Source organism: Prunus mume, linkage group LG6, assembly GCF_029339155.1.
Source record: "Prunus mume cultivar Tortuosa linkage group LG6, ASM2933915v1, whole genome shotgun sequence".
Lineage (NCBI taxonomy): Eukaryota > Viridiplantae > Streptophyta > Magnoliopsida > Rosales > Rosaceae > Prunus > Prunus mume.
Genome location: NC_142703.1, coordinates 8,784,247 through 8,806,550, shown reverse-complemented (window position 1 = coordinate 8,806,550; position 22,304 = coordinate 8,784,247). Strand labels below are relative to the sequence as shown.

General features: G+C 39.0%; 5 protein-coding genes across 6 annotated transcripts; 1 reads left to right on the top strand and 4 right to left on the bottom strand.

The window, feature by feature from the left end:
* Window positions 1-3,411: 3,411 nt before the first annotated feature.
* LOC148916020 (uncharacterized) lies at window positions 3,412-7,181 on the bottom strand. 2 transcript variants are annotated; one of them, XM_089053819.1, is made up of 8 exons: window positions 6,318-7,181; window positions 6,058-6,207; window positions 5,820-5,972; window positions 5,671-5,730; window positions 5,196-5,297; window positions 4,824-5,075; window positions 4,414-4,739; window positions 3,412-4,238 (listed from the first exon to the last, which is right to left on the bottom strand). In XM_089053819.1, exons 1-8 carry the CDS (start codon window positions 6,847-6,849, stop codon window positions 3,630-3,632), a joined length of 2,184 nt encoding a protein of 727 aa, XP_088909945.1. In that variant the 5' UTR covers window positions 6,850-7,181; the 3' UTR covers window positions 3,412-3,629. The 2 variants fall into 2 exon arrangements, with proteins under 2 accessions (XP_088909945.1, XP_088909944.1); XM_089053818.1 differs by having other exon boundaries at window positions 4,414-4,748; window positions 6,318-7,179.
* Window positions 7,182-9,832: 2,651 nt separating this feature from the next.
* Window positions 9,833-13,577, bottom strand: LOC103334200 (uncharacterized). Its single transcript, XM_008237143.3, has 9 exons — window positions 13,414-13,577; window positions 12,544-13,158; window positions 12,261-12,410; window positions 11,984-12,139; window positions 11,697-11,762; window positions 11,491-11,589; window positions 11,111-11,353; window positions 10,618-10,988; window positions 9,833-10,517 (listed from the first exon to the last, which is right to left on the bottom strand). The coding sequence occupies exons 2-9, from the start codon at window positions 13,067-13,069 to the stop codon at window positions 9,906-9,908; spliced, it is 2,223 nt and encodes a 740-aa protein (XP_008235365.2). The 5' UTR covers window positions 13,070-13,158; window positions 13,414-13,577; the 3' UTR covers window positions 9,833-9,905.
* Window positions 13,578-13,842: 265 nt separating this feature from the next.
* LOC103334252 (uncharacterized) lies at window positions 13,843-17,150 on the bottom strand. The gene is made up of 8 exons (XM_008237194.3): window positions 16,637-17,150; window positions 16,384-16,533; window positions 16,119-16,283; window positions 15,923-16,018; window positions 15,690-15,806; window positions 15,283-15,573; window positions 14,761-15,116; window positions 13,843-14,609 (listed from the first exon to the last, which is right to left on the bottom strand). The coding sequence occupies exons 1-8, from the start codon at window positions 17,148-17,150 to the stop codon at window positions 13,992-13,994; spliced, it is 2,307 nt and encodes a 768-aa protein (XP_008235416.3). The 3' UTR covers window positions 13,843-13,991.
* A 576-nt stretch (window positions 17,151-17,726) lies between these two features.
* On the bottom strand, window positions 17,727-19,303 carry CLH1 (chlorophyllase 1). Its single transcript, XM_008237144.3, has 2 exons — window positions 18,944-19,303; window positions 17,727-18,799 (listed from the first exon to the last, which is right to left on the bottom strand). The coding sequence occupies exons 1-2, from the start codon at window positions 19,211-19,213 to the stop codon at window positions 18,110-18,112; spliced, it is 960 nt and encodes a 319-aa protein (XP_008235366.1). The 5' UTR covers window positions 19,214-19,303; the 3' UTR covers window positions 17,727-18,109.
* Window positions 19,304-20,532: 1,229 nt separating this feature from the next.
* Window positions 20,533-22,144, top strand: LOC103334202 (protein LIFEGUARD 4-like). The gene is made up of 4 exons (XM_008237145.3): window positions 20,533-20,949; window positions 21,064-21,177; window positions 21,507-21,664; window positions 21,783-22,144. Exons 1-4 carry the CDS (start codon window positions 20,694-20,696, stop codon window positions 21,987-21,989), a joined length of 735 nt encoding a protein of 244 aa, XP_008235367.1. The 5' UTR covers window positions 20,533-20,693; the 3' UTR covers window positions 21,990-22,144.
* Window positions 22,145-22,304: the final 160 nt, after the last annotated feature.

The following is a 22,304-nucleotide window of genomic DNA, read 5'->3' as shown; positions in this document are numbered from 1 at the left end:
CTGAATTGACCACTTGTGCCTTTCCTTCATTGCCCTTATCTTTCTTATCTCCTTGGACCCTGTAAACAATAGATGCATAAATGGATGCATAAGATGAAACGTACCATTCAGACCAACAACAAAAAAAAGATGAAACGTACCAAGATCAGAATTATAAATTAATTTTTTTATTTTATAAATAAAGTGGCATACCCCATCTGAAAAGAATCAGCAATATTGCCTTTAAGAAAAGCTTGACAAACTCAAAGCAGGTGTTGTAATGTCCGGGCAATGATCGATATCCTTGCGTTACATTATTTGATTGGGATCCTATCTAAATCGTACTAGGTTACTAGAATAAACACATTTTTCATGACTAATTAAACAGCGGTAATTAAGAACTTAAATCATGAATCAGTACTAATTAATACAAAACTTGATGCTGACATAGATTTTCTTCAAGAAAAAGAAGATAAAGTACACCAGTTACCTGTGGACATTAAAAGCAAGACTGCAAAGCAGCTTAAATGATCATTTCAATGGACAGATCGCGCCTTGGGCTTGCTTTATTTTGGAATTACATATTTTGCACTAGGAGTATTTGATGCTGATATAGATTTACCTGGTTGAAAGATTTCCATGAAGAAAAGGATTGTTTTTCTTGGTTTCTTTTTCATTTGGTTTTCTTAATTTCATTTTTGTTTTCTGTTAAAACCTTCTTTTTTGTCCAAAATTTTCTGCTAAATGTTGAGGTTTTTTGAGTTTATGAATCTTAGGCTTGGTACCCTTGTTTAGTTGGGCTTCTTGGGCCTTCTTTGGTGCTGTATTTCAGTACGCTTTGCTTCTGTTCAATTTTTTTTAAATATATATATATATAAAGCAAAAGGCAGAGAATAGTGAAACATTCAAAATACCAGAAAATACCCATAGTTAATGCAAACATTAAGAATTGAAATTATTAATTAAATGAGGATAATATGGTAAATTCACACTTTTTCATATTAAAAAATTAAAATTAAAAGAAAAATCAGATAATGGATCCTATTTTTATGAAACACAACTACCAATTATCTTTTTTAATTCTAAAATAAATATAATTTTTTTTTTTAAAAGGCCTCTTTCAGGCACGGAAGCGCGTGTAGAGAGGCTAGTTTTTTTTTTTAAAACAAAAGTTTAGGGGCAGGGGAGAAGAAATTATAGAATGGTACTATACCATTACTTCAGCTGGTGATACTCCTATTTAAAATTTGTCATGTGTACAAACTTTTAGACAACTGAATTTAGTATTCATTCTTACCCTTAAAAATAAATTTAAAACAAGAGAGGCTACCTCATCTATAATTTCTCACAGGGGAGGCTATCTCATCTCAGGGTTAAGGCATACTAAGGTCTCTTTGAGAACTTATAAAGGGAGTCTTGGCCCCCTTTTTTGGTTTTTCAGATTATCGACCAAGAGAGATTGTCGGTAGCGGGACTTCAACCTAGGCCTTGATAGCGAAGATAAAGATCTTTACCAACTCAACCAACCCATCTATTCCCTCTTATGATCTTTACCAAGAAATTATAATGACTATTTTTCAAATGGACAAGATGGCTGGATTTTGATGCTGCCAGAGTCTTACTTGCCTTACAGTTTTCCAAGAAGAAAAGTATGTTCGTTTTTAATTTTTGTTTTTTCATTTAACTATGTATTATTTGATTAAGTTTGAATCTAAAATATCCATAGCGCTAAATCTAGTTGGGCCTTGGCTAAATTCCTGCCTATTTATATGTTGAGTTCCATTTGAAGCAAAAGTACTGAATTAGAAACCCTGTGCAAGTTCCTGATGATCTGCCTTACATTTTTTTGTTCTGACACAAACAATTGTGTCGGGGGAAAAAGAGAGAGAGAGAGAGATGGGAAAAACCTTTTTTTTTTTTGAGCGCTTGTTTACAACAGCGAATGTTTAACAATAATATTAATTAATTCAACGACCAAGTTAATACAAAGTAGGTTTCGTTGAAACATGTCACTAAGAAATATTTAATATTGCTTGCATTTCCATAAATGATATGAAGCCTCCAAAAGTTTCCTCTTGTAACTCCGCTGTCGAATGGAACCTTTTTAATGTTGGCCCCTATCATATCAACATACACTGGGAAGAAGCCTACAGCAAAAATAGGTAGAGGTATGCACGTTATTGCATAAACCGGAACCGCAGCGTCTTTTGACCTTATCTTTAAGCACGAAGAAATGTCCTGCAAAAAATGAAACCAACATGGAAACCACAGACACGCAGAGCAGTGTCAATCCCAGTAAAATTGTTAAGATTTCAGAGGGACGGACTCTTGGCCCACCACTAACAACATCGATATTGTTCCCAACTTAACCACCTATTCAGCAGGTGTGGGGTTTTATACAAAAGGCCTCGATATTATTAGGAGTGAAACCATTTATTATATGAGACTTTTTTATTTTGTTAAGTTTCCGATGTAGGACTCGTGTATTCTTCAACAAAAATCTTACTCGGCAACTCTTTCTCAAACTCCTTTTCCTGGTACCAGGACAAGAGGATGGACAGGAAAATGATCATGGATGAGACCGAGGAACATAGGGATATGAGCGAAGCGATGGCGAAGATGTCAAAAGCAGGCAGCTCTGCCAGGATCGGTCTGCCAGTAACTTCTTTGGTGCCACCAGGAATGGTGGTAGCAGTTGCAAAGACCACCGTTGCAACAAGCACACCCATGGCGGTGCAGGCCTGGGAGGCCTTGGTGAGCCATTCTCCTCTGGATTCAACAAGTAATTTGTGGGTTTCTTTGAATCTCCCCTTTACACTTCTTACTCTTTTTAACGAATATCACGAGTTCACTACAGGACTAGATAAGCAAGATGGTCCATTGATGTTGATTTTGGTAGACAGTTGCTTGATGGAGAATGACCATTAATTATCATATATTCATTGCACTAAAGAACAAAGCATGGCCAAACCAAGATCAATATGTGAGTTTAGTATATTATCATCTCTCTTAATAGGAAATGTCTTTTAAAAAAAAGAAGAACAAAGCATAGCCAAACCAAGATTTTTTAAAATTATTTTCTCATTGTTCAAACTGCAAACCCATATCATATATATTGCTTGAACAAACAAAAGGAACAAAAAACAAGCCAAAAAAAAAACTATTAATTAAAGAGGAGCTACCTTGTAACTCTTCTGTGGTACCCTTTTGAAAGTAGCCCAGATGAGATCAATAGAGGGGGAACTGCGCCATGGCAAAAAGAGAAACAGGCAAGCAAGTTATAATTAAAATAACCAGTCCAGTAACCAGGTTATTCAAATAAATGAGTTGTGATCTTGTAACTTATGTTGTATGGGTACATGTACTGATGCATATCGGACATGTATAATATCGAAAACATATCCAATAATGGCATGCTCCTTGGATGGCATATTGGAAAATGGCATCGATGTTATGCTTCACCCCCACGGGCAAATTTTCAATTGATAGCAACATATATTCATGTATAAATTGTAATTTGTTCAACCTCTTAGATAGAAAAGATTGAACGAAAACAGACTAAACCAAATTTAAAAAATAATACATATATAGTATTACTGTATTAGTATGTGTAGCACAAAACAAATCCCATACAGCACTCATGTTGGAAGCTAAAGAGAAGCAACTTCGTAACTCCTCTGCGGTACCTTCTTAAACGTTACCCATATGAGATCAACGTAGAGCGGAAACTGCACCACGGCAACAAACGTAACAGACAAGCAAGTGATGGCATAAACCGGAAACACAGCGTATTGGAGCCTATCTTTAAGCACGAAGAAATGGCTGGCGCAGAAAGAAACCAGCATGGAAGCTATGGACACGAACAGCGACGTCATCCCTAGCAGAAGCTTCCTGGGCAGGTCTTTGCCGAAGGTCTTCTCTTGATACCGCGTCAGAATGGACAGGAACATCACCAAGGCCGTGACGGAGAAGCAGAGGGCCACCAGCGATGCGATGGCGAAGATGTCGAAGGCTGGCTGGTTTTGGAGGGTCGGTTTGCCGGTGTCCTCTTTGATGCCACCGGGGACCGTGGATGAGGTGGCAAAGGCGACGGTGGCGATGAGGGCAGCGACGACCGAGCAGGACCTGGAGGTGTTGGTGAGCCATTCCCCTCCAGCTTCGGAGATTTGGCTGTGGGATTCGGTGAAGAGGTCCCTTGCCGTCTGGCCTTTTCTATTGTGGAGGGCAAAGAAGTGCAGTGGCATGGAGTTTTTTACGAACTGCAAAATGCCTCAAAGAAATTAAGAAACTGTTTGTTGAAATGCCTCAAAGAGTTTAAGAAACTGTTTGTTGAAATGCCTCAAATAGATTAAGCAACTGTTTGTTGAAATGCCTCAAGGAGACTAGGCAAATAAGCAGCTCATAGGTTTGTTTGAAGGGCCCTTAACTAATTACCTCATACCATTTGATTTCCCATTGCATTTGGAGTGCAGCTCCAGGAATTACCCAAGGCTTATGGCCCTCTAGCTTTGCTGCGAGATGCAACACACTGTTTCCTTGTTTATCCACTATATTAAACAAACTGTCTCTCAAAACATTCATCTTGAGCAACAGCTGGTACACATAGGGCTGCCTGTTCTCCACGGCCAACAGCACTATATTCTTTTCGTCCGAGTCCATGTCGTGGATGGCCACCGGAAAAAGTTCCAGGATCTTCTCCACCATTTCAGTCACACCATTTTTTGCAGCAATCAATATCGGTGTCTCCTTTATCACTTCTCCTGATGACCCTAGCACGTAACAATATTATTATCAATAGTTCAGGTTCACAGTCTGAAAAGACAAAGAAAGAAGTTACCAGTTACCTTCTCCCATCTTTTGTTTTGAAATATTTGTCCCCTTATTACCGTCATCATTCAGGTGTTCAATGTAGCTCATGAGGCCACCGTTAATCTCATACGGTGTCGTCTCGTCATTGTCTTTGCGGGCTGTCCCCGGATTCATACTGTTGTATTCGTACTCATACATGCAAGTACGTGTTAGCAGTTCATTCATGATCTGAACTGACAATTTGTGTTTTTCTTTCTTTTCCCTTATCTTTGTTATCGTCGTAGACCCTTCACACATTGATAGAAGGCAAATTTATCCATCTCAAAATATTAAATAGGTGCACCAGATGTTTTAAACATGAAAAAACAGGTCGAGGATTAAAAGGAAAAAAAAAAAAAGTGTAATACCTAGTCCAATAACAATCAGCATTGCCTTTCCTAAAAGCTTGACATACTCATAGCAGATGCGGTAGTTAGGAGGAAATTGATCAAATGATTGGTGCCTTCGACCTTCATCAAATGGATATTGTACGTTTAGAAGAAGATATAAGTCAAATGGATTGTACTCTTCATGACCGTCTACCAGTTTTTGTTTTATAATGGCTTTGAGTTCACACGTACGTATATTAGCTAGGCTTGAAGCATTTAAGTTCCAGGATTGATTCATTAGCATATGATCATAGGTGAATCCATAATACATTAATAAGAAAGATAATAGTGAGTCAGCCAGTACATAGTAGGTGAATCCTATAGGGTCACTAGCTGTTGTTTTCCTATCCCCATTGTGCGATATACTGAAAAGTGAGGAAGATCCTATTACTTGGTATCGTCATGGCTTCTTCTCAAGTTAATATCATAGACTGTTTATGGATATGAGACTTACTATTATTGGGATCAACCGGAGTCTCTGGATCTGCTTTCCAACATCTCGAGTTAAAGATAACTGCAAAGTAGTAATTAATGGTTGCTTGCTGTCTGGAAAATACATAAACATTTTGAATTTTGAGTAAAATTGATTTTCAATTTACATACCAAGGCGAATAAATTTCCAGAACAGCCTAATGAAGTTGATGCATGTCTGGTAGTTTTCTGGATATTTGGGATCCTTTTCCTCTTTGAATGTCTTATTTAACCCCTGATTAAAGCTATCCAGTCGCTCCTCCTTGAGCTCATCGACATATGTATCTTTCAGTTTCAAATAACCATACAGAAAGACTGAGTTCCTTCTTTAAGTCTCTATAATATGGAATTTTGAATCTCGTACACTTACAGTGGTATATGATTCTGCCGATTGGGCTAAGGTGGCTGCCACTTTTGAAGGCAGAAGGCTTAGCGGCCAGAAGATGGAGAGGGGAAACCCCTTGCCCATTCACATAATTAGCAAGATCTCCATAAAGGTTAATTATCTGAAATGCCAGATCTGTCAACCACAAACATATATTATGGTACATTATTTGTTACTTATTTTTTTATGCTACATATATATAAACAAGGAAAGAACTTGGCTCCTTAAAACTGAGTGTTAATTACCAAAGTTGTCCCCAGAAATTGCACAATGCAAGATAGTGTCGCCATCCTTCCTCCTGCAATAGTTGTAGCGTTTCTGCTCATCTACCAGGCTGTTGATGTATATGTTGTGGAGCAATAAGAAGGCATCTTTTCTGCCATGAAGAGCCGCTAAGAAGAGAGGAGTCTCATTGTCATCATTAAGAGCACCAACCAGCAACAGATGGCGTTTGGCAATGCATTCACACATCCTCACATTCCCCATTGATGCTGCTAAGTGGAGAGGGGTGTTCCCTCCCTCATTTTGCGTTTCGAGATTTTTATTGGAAATTAGTTCTACCAGTTCTTCAACATGATTTTCTTGCCGGTCGGACACTGCTATGTGCAATGCTGTGTCACCCGTCCGGGTGATTTTTGCCTTGTAAGCCTTCGGGTTCAGCCTATAGGTTCTAACAACCTGTTTCCATTCACTTTTCATGGCGATTTGGAACAAGTATTTCTTGATCTTCTCAGCATCCATACTCTTGATCTGGTCGTCTGCGACAGAAGAAGACATATTCTGATCTATATTGAGTGACAATTGAAACTGACGTTGGTTTTCGTATGTGCTAGTAATGAACCATATTGTTCTGCATGATTTTATAATTGCCAAAAGAAGATACTTTATCCATGACCATAACTCTGTAATCTTCTACAAGTACACTAGTATACTACTTTTGGTAACATTGTATATGAAGACTGCACCTCAGGACCTTTTTCTTTATCGATGCTTAAATGAGGGACGTCAATCCCTTCTTCCAAAGTCCGAAGACAATATTCATTGATCTGTAAATGCAGCAAGGTACATGGCCTCAGTTTCAATTTCTCTTGTTGCCCATCTAAAATGGAGAATCTGGTTTGCTACAGGCTCTGCAGTTCGATTTCCATTATGATGTCCTTACATTTAAGAAAAAATGGTACAAATTAAGAAGTGCATTACCAAGGTTATATGTGACTTCAATTTTGCAGCACTCATGAAAAGTATTTTGGTACATCTCTAAAAAGGTCTATAAGATCACTTGGATCTTAAGTAAGTTTTGTATGCTCCTATAATCCATCCACACACGTGGCGTTTCTTTATCAAATAGAAATCCTGATCTCAACTCAAGTATACATGCATTGCTCCATGAGAGTCTGCAGAAAAGGGGAGAAAGTAGATAGTATTGGTGGATTTAGCTTTATGTTCATACACTCTAAATGTGAAGGGGGAAAACAATGTAATAGACTAAAAAAATAACATAATTTTGGAGATGTGAAGCCCGAAGGCTACACAGAGCTCCTACACAAACGTACTTGAAACAAACTTCAATAAGATTAATACTCTTGATCCTCACTCGATACACACTTGACACACACTTGACATACAGTGGATACACCGCTTATTTATAGACCATAAGATTAACTCAATATTAAACATAACCATACCCACTAAACCTCGCTTTTACTTCAACTCATAAACTAGACATAATAGCTAAACCCTTTATATTCTAACTCTTTATTTTCTTAACTCCTAACCTTTGAAATTACCCCAATAGATAGGCTGGCAATTTCTCCTTTACCGCTTTAGTTATTTTGGCTACTATATATATATATATATATATATATATATATATATATATATCTCCACCCTTTACACTTCTTAATTTCCATGGAAAATTCTCTCTTCACCCTTTTCTTTTTGGCCAGTTATATCTATATCTCCCCTTTACACTTCCTACCCTTTATTATTACCAATATCACAAGTTCACAGCAGGACAGCTATTATTCCATATTCACTTTCCCTTTCATTTTTGCAGTTTCCAGCCTGTGGACCAGATAAGCAAGATGACCCAATGATCTTGGTTTTAGAATGACTTTTTTAGCTATAGAGATTTACAAGTGATTGATCCTTGCAAGTTGCAAATAATAATCTGAACTAATATACTTACAATAGTTATAAGGATTTTGTCGGTCCGACTAAGGTGGCTACCACTTGTAAAGGCTGAAGCCTTAGTAGCCAGACGATGGAGAGGGGAAGCCCCTTTTTCATTGACATAATTAACATCTCCATAACAGGTCAATTATACGAAATGCCAAACCTTTCAAGCACAACACGGACACAAACACAAACGCAAACAGATTGTTAATTAGTATCTGATATCATATCCTGGAAGTGATGAAATTAAGTGCCACTTAATTAATTACCAAATTAAAGTAGTCCCCCAGCAACGGCACAATGCAAGATGGTATTGCCGTTGCGTTCTGAATGACCATCAAGGGGGTTGGGGGTATGGATGTAGATGTAGTGGAGGCATAAGAAGGCATCTTTTTTACCATAAAGAGAGCACCCAAGAAGAGAGGAGCTCATATTCTTGCCCATCGGACACTGCTATGTAATGCTATGTCATTGTCACCCGTGGTAGAAGTCATCTTTTCTCTTCTTTTCTCTCCTCTCCTCATATCTTCACTTCTCTTCTTGCTACGAGTGACAACCAATTTACTCTAGTAATTCATCACCATGCCCTATTTCTATACAATTTATTCTTGTAATATTGTAGAACTTTTACTTTATAAAATATTATATAAATGAAGATTGCATCTCATAAGCTCCTTTTATTTATTAATTCGTAAATAAGATTGAGGGAGGCCACCCAATCTTCAAAAGTGATGCCCTTGATTATTATAATTAAAGGCTAAAGAACATGAACAATTTCTAAAGACAATATGCATTGATCTGTATACATGCAGCAAGTGCATGGACTCTGTTTGAATTTGGAGAATAAACAATGGAACATGAAAAGTGCCCAATTATATCAGAGAAGTAAGGCTGCAGCTATCAAAAAGCACATTCCCATGATAGTGTGGGACTTTAATTTTGCATCCATGGAAAAGTATTTCGGTATACCTCTAGGAAGATCATGACTTGGATGTTATGTATTTCGGTAATCCATCCACACACATGGAGTTTCATTCCGAAATCTAGCTATGATTTTTCTTTATCAAAGATGAATCCTGATCAATCTCTTTAGATTGAGGGGCCTGCAGAATGGAGGAGAACGTAGAGGTTGGCAAATTCTGTCTTAACCCCCTTAATTATTTTACTAATTATATGTCCTCTCTAACTACCCTTTACACTTGTTAATTTCGAATGCAGATTCTCTCTTCCACCCTTTTTCTTTTGGCCAGTTATCTTCCCTTTACACTTCTTACTATCTTTACCAAGAAATTCTAATGACCATTTTTTCAATTGGCCAAGATGGAGGTCCCCAAGTGTTTGATGCAACTTTTCTTATGTAGCGCAAGTGTTTGATGCTACCATAGCCTTATTACTTGGCTTGCAATCTTCCAAAGAAGAAAAATGTTACTTGTTTGTTCTTTCTTTTTCTTTTTTCATTTAACCTATGTATTACTTGATTAAATACGTCCATTGCACCAAATCTTGTTGGATCTTGGCCAAATTGTCCTGCCTGTTTATGGGTTGAGTTCCGATTTCTTAGTACGAAAATATAAAATGGAAGTACTGAATTAAAAACCTTTTGCAAGTTCCTGATGCTCTGACTCTTATTTTTTTGCAGTTACAACTTACATAAATTCTTAAGGAGGAGCTACCTTGTAACTCCGTTGAGGCACCTTCTTATAAGTAGTCCATAGCAGATCAACATACAGAGGAAACTGCGCCATGGCAAAAAACGTTACAGGCAAGCACGTTACTGCATAAACCGGAATAGCAGCATATTTGAGCTTTTCTTTAAGCACGAAGAAATGTCCGGCGCTGAAAGAAACCAACATAGAAGCAATGGACACGAACAGCGACGTCAAGCCAAGCAAAAGCTTCCTTGGCAGGTCTTTACCGAAATCTTTCTCTTGGTACCGGGACGTGAGGATGGACAGGAACATCACCATTGACGTCACTGAGAAGCAGAGCGCAACGAGCGAAGCGATGGCAAATACCTCGAAAGCTGGCTGGTTTTCGAGGGTCGGTTCGCCACTGTCCTGTTTCATGCCACCTGGAACAGTGGTGGAAGTGGAAAAGGCCACGGTGGCAATGAGGGCCGCCACCACAGAGCAGGACTTGGAGGTGCTATTGAGCCATTGGCCTCCGGCCTTGACTTCCTTTGCGTGAGTTTCGGTGAAGATGTCCCTTGCCGTCTTGCTCTGCTTATTGTGGCGGGAAAAGAAGTTTGGTGGCACTGAGGCTTTTACAAACTGCATACACGCATGTATAAGATATTAAAGTTGTAAATTGTAATTTAATTATTTTGATTAGACCATGGCACCTCTGGGGGATGAAAATTGAAATCCTTACCTCGTACCATTTGATTTCCCATTGCATCTGCAATGCAGCTCCAGGAATTAGCCAAGGCTTATGTTCTCCTAACTTTGCTGCTAGATGTAAAGCACTGTTCCCTTTATCATCCACCTTGCAGAGCAGACTATTTCGCAAGATCTCTCTCTTCAGCAACAAGTTGTACACATGGGGTTGCCTGTTCTCCACAGCCAACAGCACCATATTCTTTTTCTCTGTGTTCATGTCGTGGATGGCCACTGGAAAAAGTTCCAGGATCTTCTCCACCATCTCAGTTACACCATTTTTTGCAGCAATCAGTATTGGTGTTTCCATAATTTTCTTTGTACTAGGGGTTTTCATCTCGATCACTTCTGCTGATGATGATGACCCTAGATACATTTCATAAGATATTTAATTTACTGGTTGGCTACAAGCTACAGCCATGTATAATTTTCTAAGCATGGTGGCAATGTGACATGTGCTGAATTAAAATTATACGTAGAGCAGTTACCTTCTGCAATGTTTTCTTTACCATTATTTGCCTTATTATTATTCTGTTGGCTATCTTGTAAAGACTCAATTTCATAAGGTCTTGTCTCTTCATTGTCTCCGCGGGATGGTGCTGCGCTCTGCGGATTCATACCACTATCTTCGTCCTCGTACATAACAGCTCTTTTTAATAGTTCATTCATGATCTGAAAAGCCCATTTGTGCTTTTCTTTCTTTTCCCTTGTCTTCCGTATCTCCATAGACCCTTCAAGCATTAAAAGGGAAATGCATCTTACGTTATATAAATTATGTCTGCACTGGATAGGTGTAGAATCTGTAGATCAAGGCATGAGATGATGAAACATACCAAGAGGTTTAGGATTGAGAAAAAAATGGCCATACCTAATCCAAGAACAATCAGCATTGCCTTTGATATAAGCTTGACAAAATCAAAGCAGGTGCTGTAATTAACCGGAAATGATTGATGCCCTCGAGCTCCATCTATATAAATAAACATATTTTTCATGACCAACTAACAATTTTGTAATGGTTTTACTTCAGACTAGGCTTGAACTTGAAGCATATGAAAAAGAGTAGGCCTTTCTTGCCTGTATCTGCTCCAGGGTTCTCTGTATCTGCTGAATTTTGTCCTCTTCTTCTCAGAATTTTGGTAACTGCAAAATAGTAGCTTGTGTACAGTACTTGACTACAGAGCACAAAAGGCTGCAAATTGAATTCAATATTGAGAAACTTCGACATGCATCTAGGTAGTTTGATAGCACAAAAGGCTGCTTCCTTAAACGGACTGATCCTTACAGAAAAGCAAGTACAAATTAAAGCCAATCTTGACTAAAATACTTTTGTAGTTTGAATTAAATGGTTTTAATTCACATACCAAACAGTCGAACCAATGTCCTGAACACCCGAAAGTAGTTGACGCATGTCTGGTAGTTTTCTGGATATTTGGGATCCTTTTCCTCTTTGAATGTCTTAATTAACCCCTGCTTAGATTGATCCTTTTGTTCCACCTTGAGATCATCAACATATATACCTTCCAACCAGTCATACAGAAGAATTATTACTTTAATACAGAACTGATTGATCGCAATATATGTTAGTTTTCGATCTTATGCATCCTTGCAAGTAATACTAGTATCTGTACTAATACTTACAGTGGTAAATTATTCTCTTGAATGGCCTAAGGTGGCTACCACTTTTGAAGGCAGAAGGCTTGCTAGCCAGAAGATGGAGAGGGGAATACCCTTCCTCATTGACATAATTCACAAGATCTTCATAGAGGTAAATTATCTGAAATGCCAAATCTGTTAGGCACAAGACGAATTGTTAATTCATTAATTTAATACATCACAGAAGAACATTTATAGAAAATCTAGCTCATCAAGAAATAGATCATATATAATATATATGCAAGTGATCAAGTGAAGCGCTAATTACCAAAGTAGTCCCCGAGAATTGCGCAATGCAATATAGTTTCACCATCCGTCCTCCTACAATTATTGTAGCGTTGAGGATCATCAAAGGCAGGGGTACAGATGTAGTGGAGGCATAAGAAGGCATCTTTTCTACCATGGAGAGCAGCCAAGAACAGAGGAGTCTCATTATCTTTGTTAAGAACATTGACCAAACACGGATATTCTTTGGCAATGCACTCACACATTCTCACATTCCCCATCGATGCTGCGAGATGGAGAGGGGTATTCCCTCGGTCATTTTGAATTCGAAGCTCCTTTTCAGTAACCAATTGTACTAGCTTTTCAACATGTTCTTCTTGGCCGTCGGACACTGCAATGTGCAATGCTGTGTCACCTGTCCTGGTGATCCTTGCCTTGCGAACCTGAGGATTTTGCCTATAAATTTGAACAACTTCTTTCCATTGGCTTTTCATGGTGATTTTGAACAAGTTTTTCTTGATGCTCTCAGTGTCTGGTTTAGTCATGTTGTTTGTTGTCGTAGAAGCCATTTTGATCTCTTCCTGCTATAATCAACTAGCAACTAAACACTGACGTTTGTGTTTCTGTTCATATTTGTATTCACTCTTGGCTCGAGCTACTGTATATATAGTTCAGTGTTAGCTGTTAACAAAAGAAGACTGAAAGCTTGTTTCTCAGAATCTCTAAGTGGGGTCAATAAGACTTGGATCTCAAGTAAGTTTTGTATGCTCTTCTAGAAGGCTTTAATTTCTTTAACAAACAAGAACCGTAATCTCGTCTTCCTTTTACCCAAGGAAATTATTGAGGAAATTTTACACACTCATCTGTGATACAACACAGACTATAGCAGAAGGAAAATTAGTTTAGTCTTTACCTTTTTCTTTTGGCCAGTTATCTCTACTCTACCCTTTACACTTCTTTATTCTTCAAGGAAAAGAAAATAAAGTACACCAGTTCCATATATTCTGCTCTTCTCATTTCGGGGGTTACCTGTGGACATTAAAAGCAAGACTGCAAAGCATCTTAAATGATCATTTTGATGGACAGATCGCGACTTGAGCTTGATCTGATTTGGAATGACTTTTTTTGCACTACAAGTATTTGATGCTATTAGAGATTTACCTGATTGACAGATTTCCATGAAGAAAAGGATTGTTTGTTTTTTATTCAAGCAATATTCTATTTTAATCTAATCTAAACTACATGAAGGGGGATTCGAACTTGGATGCAGAGTGAGGAGTACATCCGCTCTCACTAACTTAGCTAAGCCCATGTCTGCCTATAAGATGACCAAAGAGAACAATGAACTGAAAAAGGAGTGACTGCTACAATTCAGTGAAGTTCAATACATACTAAATCAACCACCAAAATTAATACAAAGTAGGCTATTAATTGAAAAAAGTCACTCGAGAAAAGTTTAATATTGCTAGCATACAAATGAAGCCTCCTCAATCAAAGAGGAGCTACCCTTGTGACTCCCCTTTCGAATGGAACCTGGTTGAAGTTAGCACATATCATATTAAAATAGAGAGGAAAGTGGCCTACAGCAAAAATAGCCAGAGGCATGCACGTTATTGCATAAACCGGAAACGCAGCATGTTTGAGCTTATCTTTAAGCATGAAGAAATGTCCTGCACAAAATGAAATCAACATGGAAACCATGGACACGCAGAGCAATGTCAATCCCAGCAAGAGCTTGCTTGGCAGCTCTTTTCGAAACTCCTTTTCCTTGTACCGGGACATAAGGATGGAGAGGAAAATGACCATGGATGTGACCGAGGAGCATAGTGCAATGAGAGAAGCAATGGCGAAGATGTCGAAAGCTGGCAAGTTTTCAAGGGTTGGTCTGCCAGTGATCTCTTTGATGCCACCAGGAACAGTGGTAGCAGTTGCAAAGGCGACCGTGGCAATAAGCGCGCCCATGACGGTGCAGGACTCAGAGGCCTTGGTGAGCCATGCCGCTCCGGCTTTCACAAGCTCTTTGTGGGTTTCTTTGAAGATATCCTTTGCGGTCTTGTTTTCCTTATTGAAGCGGGGAAAGAAGCGTGGTGGCATGGAGGTTTTTACAATCTGCATATATGGTTCAAAGTTTGAGAACAAAAATGTTTACTAGCTATCTAGGTGTGTACTAGGCCTTGTTTGGTGGCTGAGACGGAATCGTACAATAGTCTAACATATTATAAACAATTAATTAAGATTATGGGTTTAATAAAGTCCTCACCCGATACCATTTGATTTCCCATTGCATTTGGAAGGCAGGCCCATGAATTAGCCAAGGCTGATGGTCTCCCAACCTTGCTGCTAGATGTAGCACACTATTCCCTTTATTATCCACTTTGCTGAACATGTGGTCTTTGTTGGGGATATTCTTACTTAGCAAGAGCCGGTACACATGGAGCTGCCTGTTCTCCACAGCCACCAGCACTACATTCTTTCTCTCTGCGTTGATGTCACGGATGGCCACCGGAAAAAGCTCGAGGATCTTCTCCACCATCTCAGTCACACCATGTTTTGCAGCAATCAAGAAGGGTGTTTCCCTCTTTGCCAGTGCAAGGGTTTTCTTCTTCTCTCCCACTTCTGCCAATAATCACGTATTAGGTACATTTTTTTCTATCAGACCTACACTTTAGTGATTGGCAGGCTCTAGCCGTTAGTAGAAAAAATTATTGAGTGTATCCGAAATAGCACGTGACATACTGCTATGGTGTATCGAATTCACACAAATCGTGAGATATATTTTTACCATTCTTTGGCTTATTATCATCTTGTAGTTGTGGGGGAGGATTCATAATGGGCTGATTGTAAACGTTAATGCTTCCGAGGGTGACAACTTGGTCACCATATTGATCAACAATTTCATAAGGCCATGTTTCTTGATCATCATTGTCATTTTTGTGGGATGGCGCTGTCTGGGGATGCATACCATTGTTTTCGTACGCATACATCAAACCACGTTTTAATAGCTCATTCATTATCTGAATTGACCATTTGTGCCTTTCCTTCATTGCCCTTATCTTTTGTATCTCCTTGGGCCCTGTAACCAATAGATGTATAAACGGATGCGTAGGATGAAACGTACCAAGATCAGAATTATAAATTAACTTCTTCTTCTTTTTTTCTTTTTTCTTTTGGAAAAGAAAGGTGCAATACCCCATCCGAAAAGAATCAGCAATATTGCCTTTAAGAAAAGCTTGACAAACTCAAAGCAGGTGATATAATGTCCGGGCAACGATCGATGTCGTCGTATTCCATCATTTGATTGGGATCCTATATAAATCAAACTAGATTACTAGAATAAACACATTTTTCATGAGTCATGACTAATTAAACAGCGAAATTAAGAAATTAAATCATGACTAAGTACTAATTAATACAAAACTTACCTGGATTTCCTCTGTTCAGAGCATTAGGTACTGCACCTGCAGGGTTCTCTGCATCTGCTGAATTTTTCCGGCTTTTGCCCTTATCGTGTTTGGTAACTACACACAATATAGAGGGCAATGGATATTGCATAATAGAAGTATATAATATATGGTAGCTTGATCTTCAATCAATTGATTTGATTATAAATTCACATACCAAGAACTTGAGCCATATGCCACAACAACCGAAAAAAGTTTATGCACGTTTGATAGTTCCCTAGATATTTGGGATACTTTTCATCTTTGAATGTCTTGATCGTTCTCTGATCGTCATCCCAGTGACCCGGTCGTTCTGCCCTTTTGAGCTGATCAACATTTGTATCTTCCAAATAACCATAAACAATTAAGAAAAATCTCAATGCTTTTGCCATTGATATTATTCTGTTGTAATAGTTATATAATTATGTTACAGTTATACTTACAGTAGTAAATGATTTGGTCCCACGGCCCAAGCTGGCTCCCACTTGCGAAGGCATAAGGTTTACTTGCAAGAAGATGGAGAGGGGAGTTTCCTTCCTCATTTACATAAAAACTTAGTTCTTCATACAGGTCAATTATCTGAAATGCCAAATCTGTCAATCACAAAAGAAACACAATACACGATTAATACTCTCAATTTTCAAGTGTGCTAGTGATCAAACAAATTGATTTTAAGTATGCCAATTAGTTAATTACCAAAGTAGTCCCGAGCAATTGTGCAATGCAATATTGTATTGCCGTCCTTCCTCCTACAATATTTGTAGCGCTGCTGATCATCATGAAGGCTACAAATGTAGTGCAGGCACAAGAAGACAGCTTTTTTACCATGCAGAGCAGCCAAGAAGAGAGGGGTCTCGTTTTCTTTGTTGAAAGCATAAACCAACAAAGGATGATGCTTGGCAATGCACTCACACATTCTCACATTCCCCAGCGCTGCAGCGATGTGGAGAGGGGTGTTTCCCCGCTCGTTTCGAATTTGCAGCTCGTCTGTGGAGACGAGTTTTACTAGCTCCTCAACATGCTCTTCTTGGCCATCGGACACCGCTACGTGTAGTGCTGTGTCACCTGACTCTGTGATCTTTGCCTTGCGAGCCCGAGGGTCTAACCTATAGATTGCAACAACTTCTTTCCATTGGCTAGTTATGGTGATTTTGAACAAATATGTCTGCATGTTCTCCATGTTCTCTGTGTCCATAGAGCTGCTGCTCATGGTAGAAATCATTTCTTCTCCTCTCTTTTTTCTACTTAATTAAGTGGAAATTATATTGATAGGGACGTTTGTGTTCATATTTATACAACATTAAGAAATAAAGACTGAAATGAAGAAGAGTATTTTAGTAACTTGGATCTTTAAGTAAGAATAACCCTAATCTCATCTTTCTTTCACAAGCGAAAAAGGAGGGAATCATGTTCTTGTGCGATACTTAGAAACAGGCCATATATAGTAAGGTTCCGATCTCCAAGAGGTGAAGAAGAACAAAGGCAAAACTCTCTGATGTCTACCCTTTCCCCAAATCGTCTCTTTATTTCTTTTGGTAACCCTTTACACTTTGTTCCTTTAATCTTCTATCAGAACAGATGCATTTAATTTCGGAATGACTTTTTTTACACTGCAAGTATTTGATGCGGCCAGAGATTTTACTTGATTTTTACAGTTTTCCTAGAAGAATAGTATTGCTAGGTCAAGGGAAAAACACACATCCAAATTCCGAAAGAGGAACAACGAGAACAATATAAAGGCTTGTATCAAAAGAAAATGATATAAAGGAACAGAGAGACGAGCAGAAAAAGCAGAAAAAAGCCACCAATTTTAATCAGCACAACAACAAAAAGAATTATTAAAGGGAGGCAAATGAGTCAAACAATTAAAAATACTCAAAAACAGAAGGTAGATCCGTGTCTCACTTGGCCTTTTGTAATTACTGGTTTGAAATTTTCTGTAGACATGGTTTCGACCGCATGCCTTACGCAGCTTATCAACTTATCTGCCATGTGACTTTGTCTGTGAATGATCACGACAGAAACCCGTAATCATTATTAGCTAGGACATGTACGTATTCAAGTTCAACCACCAAATTTAATACAATGTAGCATATCAATCAAATATACATCACTCAAAGAAAAAGTTCATTATCACATAGAAAAGATTAACAGCTGATCTATTTTACTTCATGCTCTAATGAACTCCACAGGTTCAAGCTTTGCAGGAGAAACAGCAGGATCCTCCACAATAGCAACCAAGTCCTCATCCTCCCCATTCAAATAAGCCTTCAAAAACGCCACAACAATCCCACCCACAGTCTTCCTCATGAGCTCCTTTGGACCCGTCCCATTCTTGCACATACAACCAGAAAGTGCCCCAACCAAGCCGGGCGGGTCGTCGTCCAACATGTCCATGTGACCATAGTCTTTGACAACAAAATGTGCACATGGAGGCTTGCACTCATAAAAAAACTCCTTGTGGTTCACGCCATTTGGAGCGCATGGCTGTGATATGCACGCATTCTTCTTTTCTGGTCCAAGGCCAGTGCCAATTACCGTGACCGGAATGGAGAGGTTGAAAGATTGAGGTTCGTAGGTGAGGATATGGGGCCTGATTGTGCAATGTTGGTTGGCGCCAGCCACAGGGTCAATGCCTATTAGCACTGAAAATTTGAGGGACAGGGCAGTTTTGGCATGCCCAAGTGCAAGTGCAAATGCTGCTTTGCCGCCTCTGCTGTGACCTGATAGAGCAAATTTGGTGAAGTCTGGTACAACATTTTCAGGTAGCAGGGATTGGAGGCCTTTTGCTAACCAGTTTATGACTTTGGCCCCGGAATCTATTTCTTCAGGTCCAGTTGAAGGCACGTATCCGTATAGCTAATCGAAGCACAACATAACGAATTAGTCTCTACTTTGTTGGAGGAGGTTGTGAGCTCAAATCTCGACAGTTGTTAGATTTCAAAATAAAATAAATAAATCATATTAAAAATGTACACTAGTTTAATAGTAAGACAATAGTACCTGAGGTGCAACAGCTATGAATCCATGTGAGGCTATATGTTGGAGAAGGTCTTGGTAGAAGTAGTTGCGGAGGTAGAAGCCATGGAGGAGCACGATTACGGGGTAAGTGCCGGTTACGGTTGGTGTGACGATTAACAAGGGCTTAGGTGGGGCTGAAGAATCAAAACAGGAAGAGCAAGGTGTCTCCTCTGTAACGCATTTGAAGGGGAAGTTCCCTTTGTCAAAAACAGACGTGGGCAGTGAAGGCTGAGAAGCTGACACAAGTGCCATGGGAGGAGCTCAGTGGTATGTGAGCCTATGGCCCTGGTTGTTTCTTATAGAAATGATTATGGTTGCCAAACTTGGCACAAAAGCTAAATTTGACAAAATAACAAGAAGGCAAAAGAAAAGGAAAATGAAAGTAGATAAACTTGTATACATCGGATATAGCACTGTTTTATTATCCCCAACCAATCAAGTTTGGCCATGCATAATAAGACATTCATATGATGGAGTGTGATTGGATGAAAATAGCAAAATAATGACATTCCCTAACACGCAACTCCTCAAAGGAAGAGGAGTTTTAGGAACACAAGGAAAATGCAACTCTTTTAAAAAATAGGTCCATTTAACCAGTGCAAGTTTCAATGGCAGCTAGCAGAGGTACAATCAAAAGTGGGCTACTAGGACAAGTTTCACTAGTATTTCGAGTGGTCCAAATCTAAAGTGGGCCTAACAAGCCTAGGATTTTAGCACTGCTCTTGTCACTTTGTGTGCCCACCTAACTTTGCGTGACGGGCTGTGTTTTATAGCTTTTTATTTTTTTTTGGTCGTATGTGTTTAGTCCATCTCAAGTGGTGGTGTTGTTTCAAATATTTTTTTTTTTCACAATAAAAGAACTATCAAATAATCTGCACAGAAGATATTGAGAACAAGTAAAGGAAAGTAGTCAGATAAGTAATTAAAGAAAATATTTCTTTTATAAGAAATATTTTAAAACTCAAAATAGTGGAGAAAGCATTGATGGGCCTTGAGGTTAATGCCCAACCCACAACTGCTCTTGTTTTAGGTTTTCTATTTGAGCCCAACAACTATCCAAGCCTCTTTTTTTCTTTTGACAAAGGGATATGGTAAACTACTATACCCGAAAGGAGATTGAACTCGAGTGCAATTGAGTATACACGTTTTCTTGGCCAAATTGCTTAACCAACATTTGCTAGCAACTATCCAAGTTCACCCCCACATAATTATTTTAACATTAAAACTCACACAATAATTTTTTTAAAAAAATTTAATAGGAAATTTAAAGCAAACAGATCTAAAGAATTGATGAGAAGGGAACCGAAAAAAAGTTTCTAGCTGGGAAAGGCACATAATAATTCGAATAATAAAATAGTGGGACAATTGGGCAATTTACAAAGTATATGCTGATCAAGATTTCTCACATATTCCCGCTTTCGTATCACCTCCAAGCAACTACCAACTTCCTTCGCCACAAAGGTACACGCGAGACACATCCAGAACCTCCACTTCGCGACGTGTCACTACCAACTCAACCGCGAATTTCCACACGTGTACGAGATTTATCCGGAAGTCTCTAAACGGCACCCGTTGCAACCTCCTAAACCCCGCTTTCATTTGGACTTATTTACACCCCACGCCCCTCCTTCCACTCTTCGCATCCAAAACTTCTCACTTTCCCTCACTTTTCTGTAAAGAATCCCGATAAACAAAAAGGAGAGGTCGCTAAGGATTTCAAGTTCATAGCAAGATGTGGAACCAAGCGTACCGGAAGACTGACGTGGAGGCCGGAGGAGGACCGAGTCCGCTCTACCCGATGATGCTTGAGAGCCCCGAGCTCCGGTGGTCCTTCATTCGCAAAATCTACTCGATCATAGCCATCCAATTGCTCGTCACCATCGCCGTCGCCGCCGCTGTCGTTTCGTACCGTCCCGTCGCTCATTTCTTTGTCAGCACCAGTGCCGGCCTTGCCCTCTACATTGTCCTCATCATCTTGCCCTTCATCGGTATGCTTTGTGTTTCAGTAAAGTTGATTCCTTTTTTTTTTTTTAATTTGTTTTTTTTGTGTGTGTGTGAATTCATTGTGAAATTTAGGGTTTTGATTTGTTATTTGGCGGCAGTGCTGTGCCCGTTGTACTATTACCACCAGAAGCACCCGGTCAATTACCTTCTGCTTGGAGTTTTCACCATCTCTCTTGCCTTTATAGTCGGCTTGACTTGTGCGTTTACTAGCGGTCAGTGCTCATAATCTTTTCCTTCGGTGATTGGGTTTGGTTTATATTTCGCTGCATTCCAGTGATTGATTATGAAAAACATTTAATTTTGATGTTTTAACTTTAGGAAATATATGTTTTTTGTAATGCTTAAACCCCAAAAGAAAATTAAACAACCACTAGTCTAGGCCTGGAAATATTTATTCGGATGATTTAATTCAAGAAATACATAGAATATAATTTTTTGGGGATAGCTGTTTGAATGGGATGGGACCAATAGTTTATGGAGTTTAATCCAATTGGCTAACAACATTGTGAATTTTCTGTAATTTGATCAACTGTGAAAACAGGGAAGGTCATTTTGGAGTCTGTGATTCTGACGGCTGTGGTTGTGCTTGGTCTCACCTTATACACATTTTGGGCTGCAAAGAGAGGCCACGATTTCAACTTCCTGGGACCCTTTTTGTCTGGAGCTATACTGATCCTAATTGTCTTTGCCTTGATTCAGGTATATGTCATGCTTGTTTGATTGAACCTTCTTGCTCTTGTGAATTCAATGTGCCTTTATTGTATTTGGGTAATTTTTAAACTGTTGGGTTCCTTTTGTTCTTCATATCTGGTTGCAGGTTTTCTTCCCCCTTGGTAAGATCTCTGTGATGATATATGGGTGCTTGGCTTCGATCATATTTTGTGGCTACATTGTGTATGACACCGACAATCTGATTAAACGCTACTCCTACGACGAGTATATTTGGGCTGCAGTGTCCTTGTATCTGGATATCATCAACCTTTTCCTCGCTCTGCTCACTGTTTTCAGAGCTGCTGATAGTTGAGAACTTGGCTGCTTAATGTCTGTTCCCCCATGTAATTATCATTGAAGTCGTTATGGTTTTCGAGTAATTGTGAATGTCTTAAAATAACTAAACTCTTATCATTTTACACTGATGAATAGTTGATTCTCATGGAAGATTTTTTGTGCTTGGGAGTATATATGCGTTTGATTGGTTCATTATTTCCATTGAACCAGATTACTGTTTATTCAAATCCACTCAATGTTGCTTTTAGATTTTGGCCAAGTCCAATGTCAAAGATGAATGTCTAGTGTAAGCTTTCTTTTTGACATGGATTGCTCTACTTCGGATTTTCAG

Bases quoted from the DNA above. Each gene is read 5' to 3' on its own strand.
- LOC148916020 (XM_089053818.1), bottom strand. From the start codon at position 6,849: ATGTCTTCTTCTGTCGCAGACGACCAGATCAAGAGTATGGATGCTGAG. The intron at 5,973-6,057 runs GTAAGTGTACGA...TGAAACTGAAAG, and splicing joins CGGCAGAATCATATACCACT to ATACATATGTCGATGAGCTC. The intron at 5,298-5,670 runs GTAAGTCTCATA...CATTTGATGAAG, and splicing joins TCCGGTTGATCCCAATAATA to GTCGAAGGCACCAATCATTT.
- LOC103334200 (XM_008237143.3), bottom strand. From the start codon at position 13,069: ATGGCTTCTACGACAACAAACAACATGACTAAACCAGACACTGAGAGC. The intron at 11,590-11,696 runs GCAAGAAAGGCC...TTATTTATATAG, and splicing joins GAACCCTGGAGCAGATACAG to ATGGAGCTCGAGGGCATCAA. The intron at 10,989-11,110 runs GTAACTGCTCTA...AAATGTATCTAG, and splicing joins TAAAGAAAACATTGCAGAAG to GGTCATCATCATCAGCAGAA.
- LOC103334252 (XM_008237194.3), bottom strand. From the start codon at position 17,150: ATGAGCAGCAGCTCTATGGACACAGAGAACATGGAGAACATGCAGACA. The intron at 15,807-15,922 runs GTAAGTTTTGTA...TGATTTATATAG, and splicing joins TCTGAACAGAGGAAATCCAG to GATCCCAATCAAATGATGGA. The intron at 15,574-15,689 runs GTATTGCACCTT...TATTGGTTACAG, and splicing joins GCTGATTCTTTTCGGATGGG to GGCCCAAGGAGATACAAAAG.
- CLH1 (XM_008237144.3), bottom strand. From the start codon at position 19,213: ATGGCACTTGTGTCAGCTTCTCAGCCTTCACTGCCCACGTCTGTTTTT. The intron at 18,800-18,943 runs GTACTATTGTCT...TGCTTCGATTAG, and splicing joins TCATAGCTGTTGCACCTCAG to CTATACGGATACGTGCCTTC.
- LOC103334202 (XM_008237145.3), top strand. From the start codon at position 20,694: ATGTGGAACCAAGCGTACCGGAAGACTGACGTGGAGGCCGGAGGAGGA. The intron at 20,950-21,063 runs GTATGCTTTGTG...ATTTGGCGGCAG, and splicing joins CATCATCTTGCCCTTCATCG to TGCTGTGCCCGTTGTACTAT. The intron at 21,178-21,506 runs GTCAGTGCTCAT...CTGTGAAAACAG, and splicing joins GACTTGTGCGTTTACTAGCG to GGAAGGTCATTTTGGAGTCT.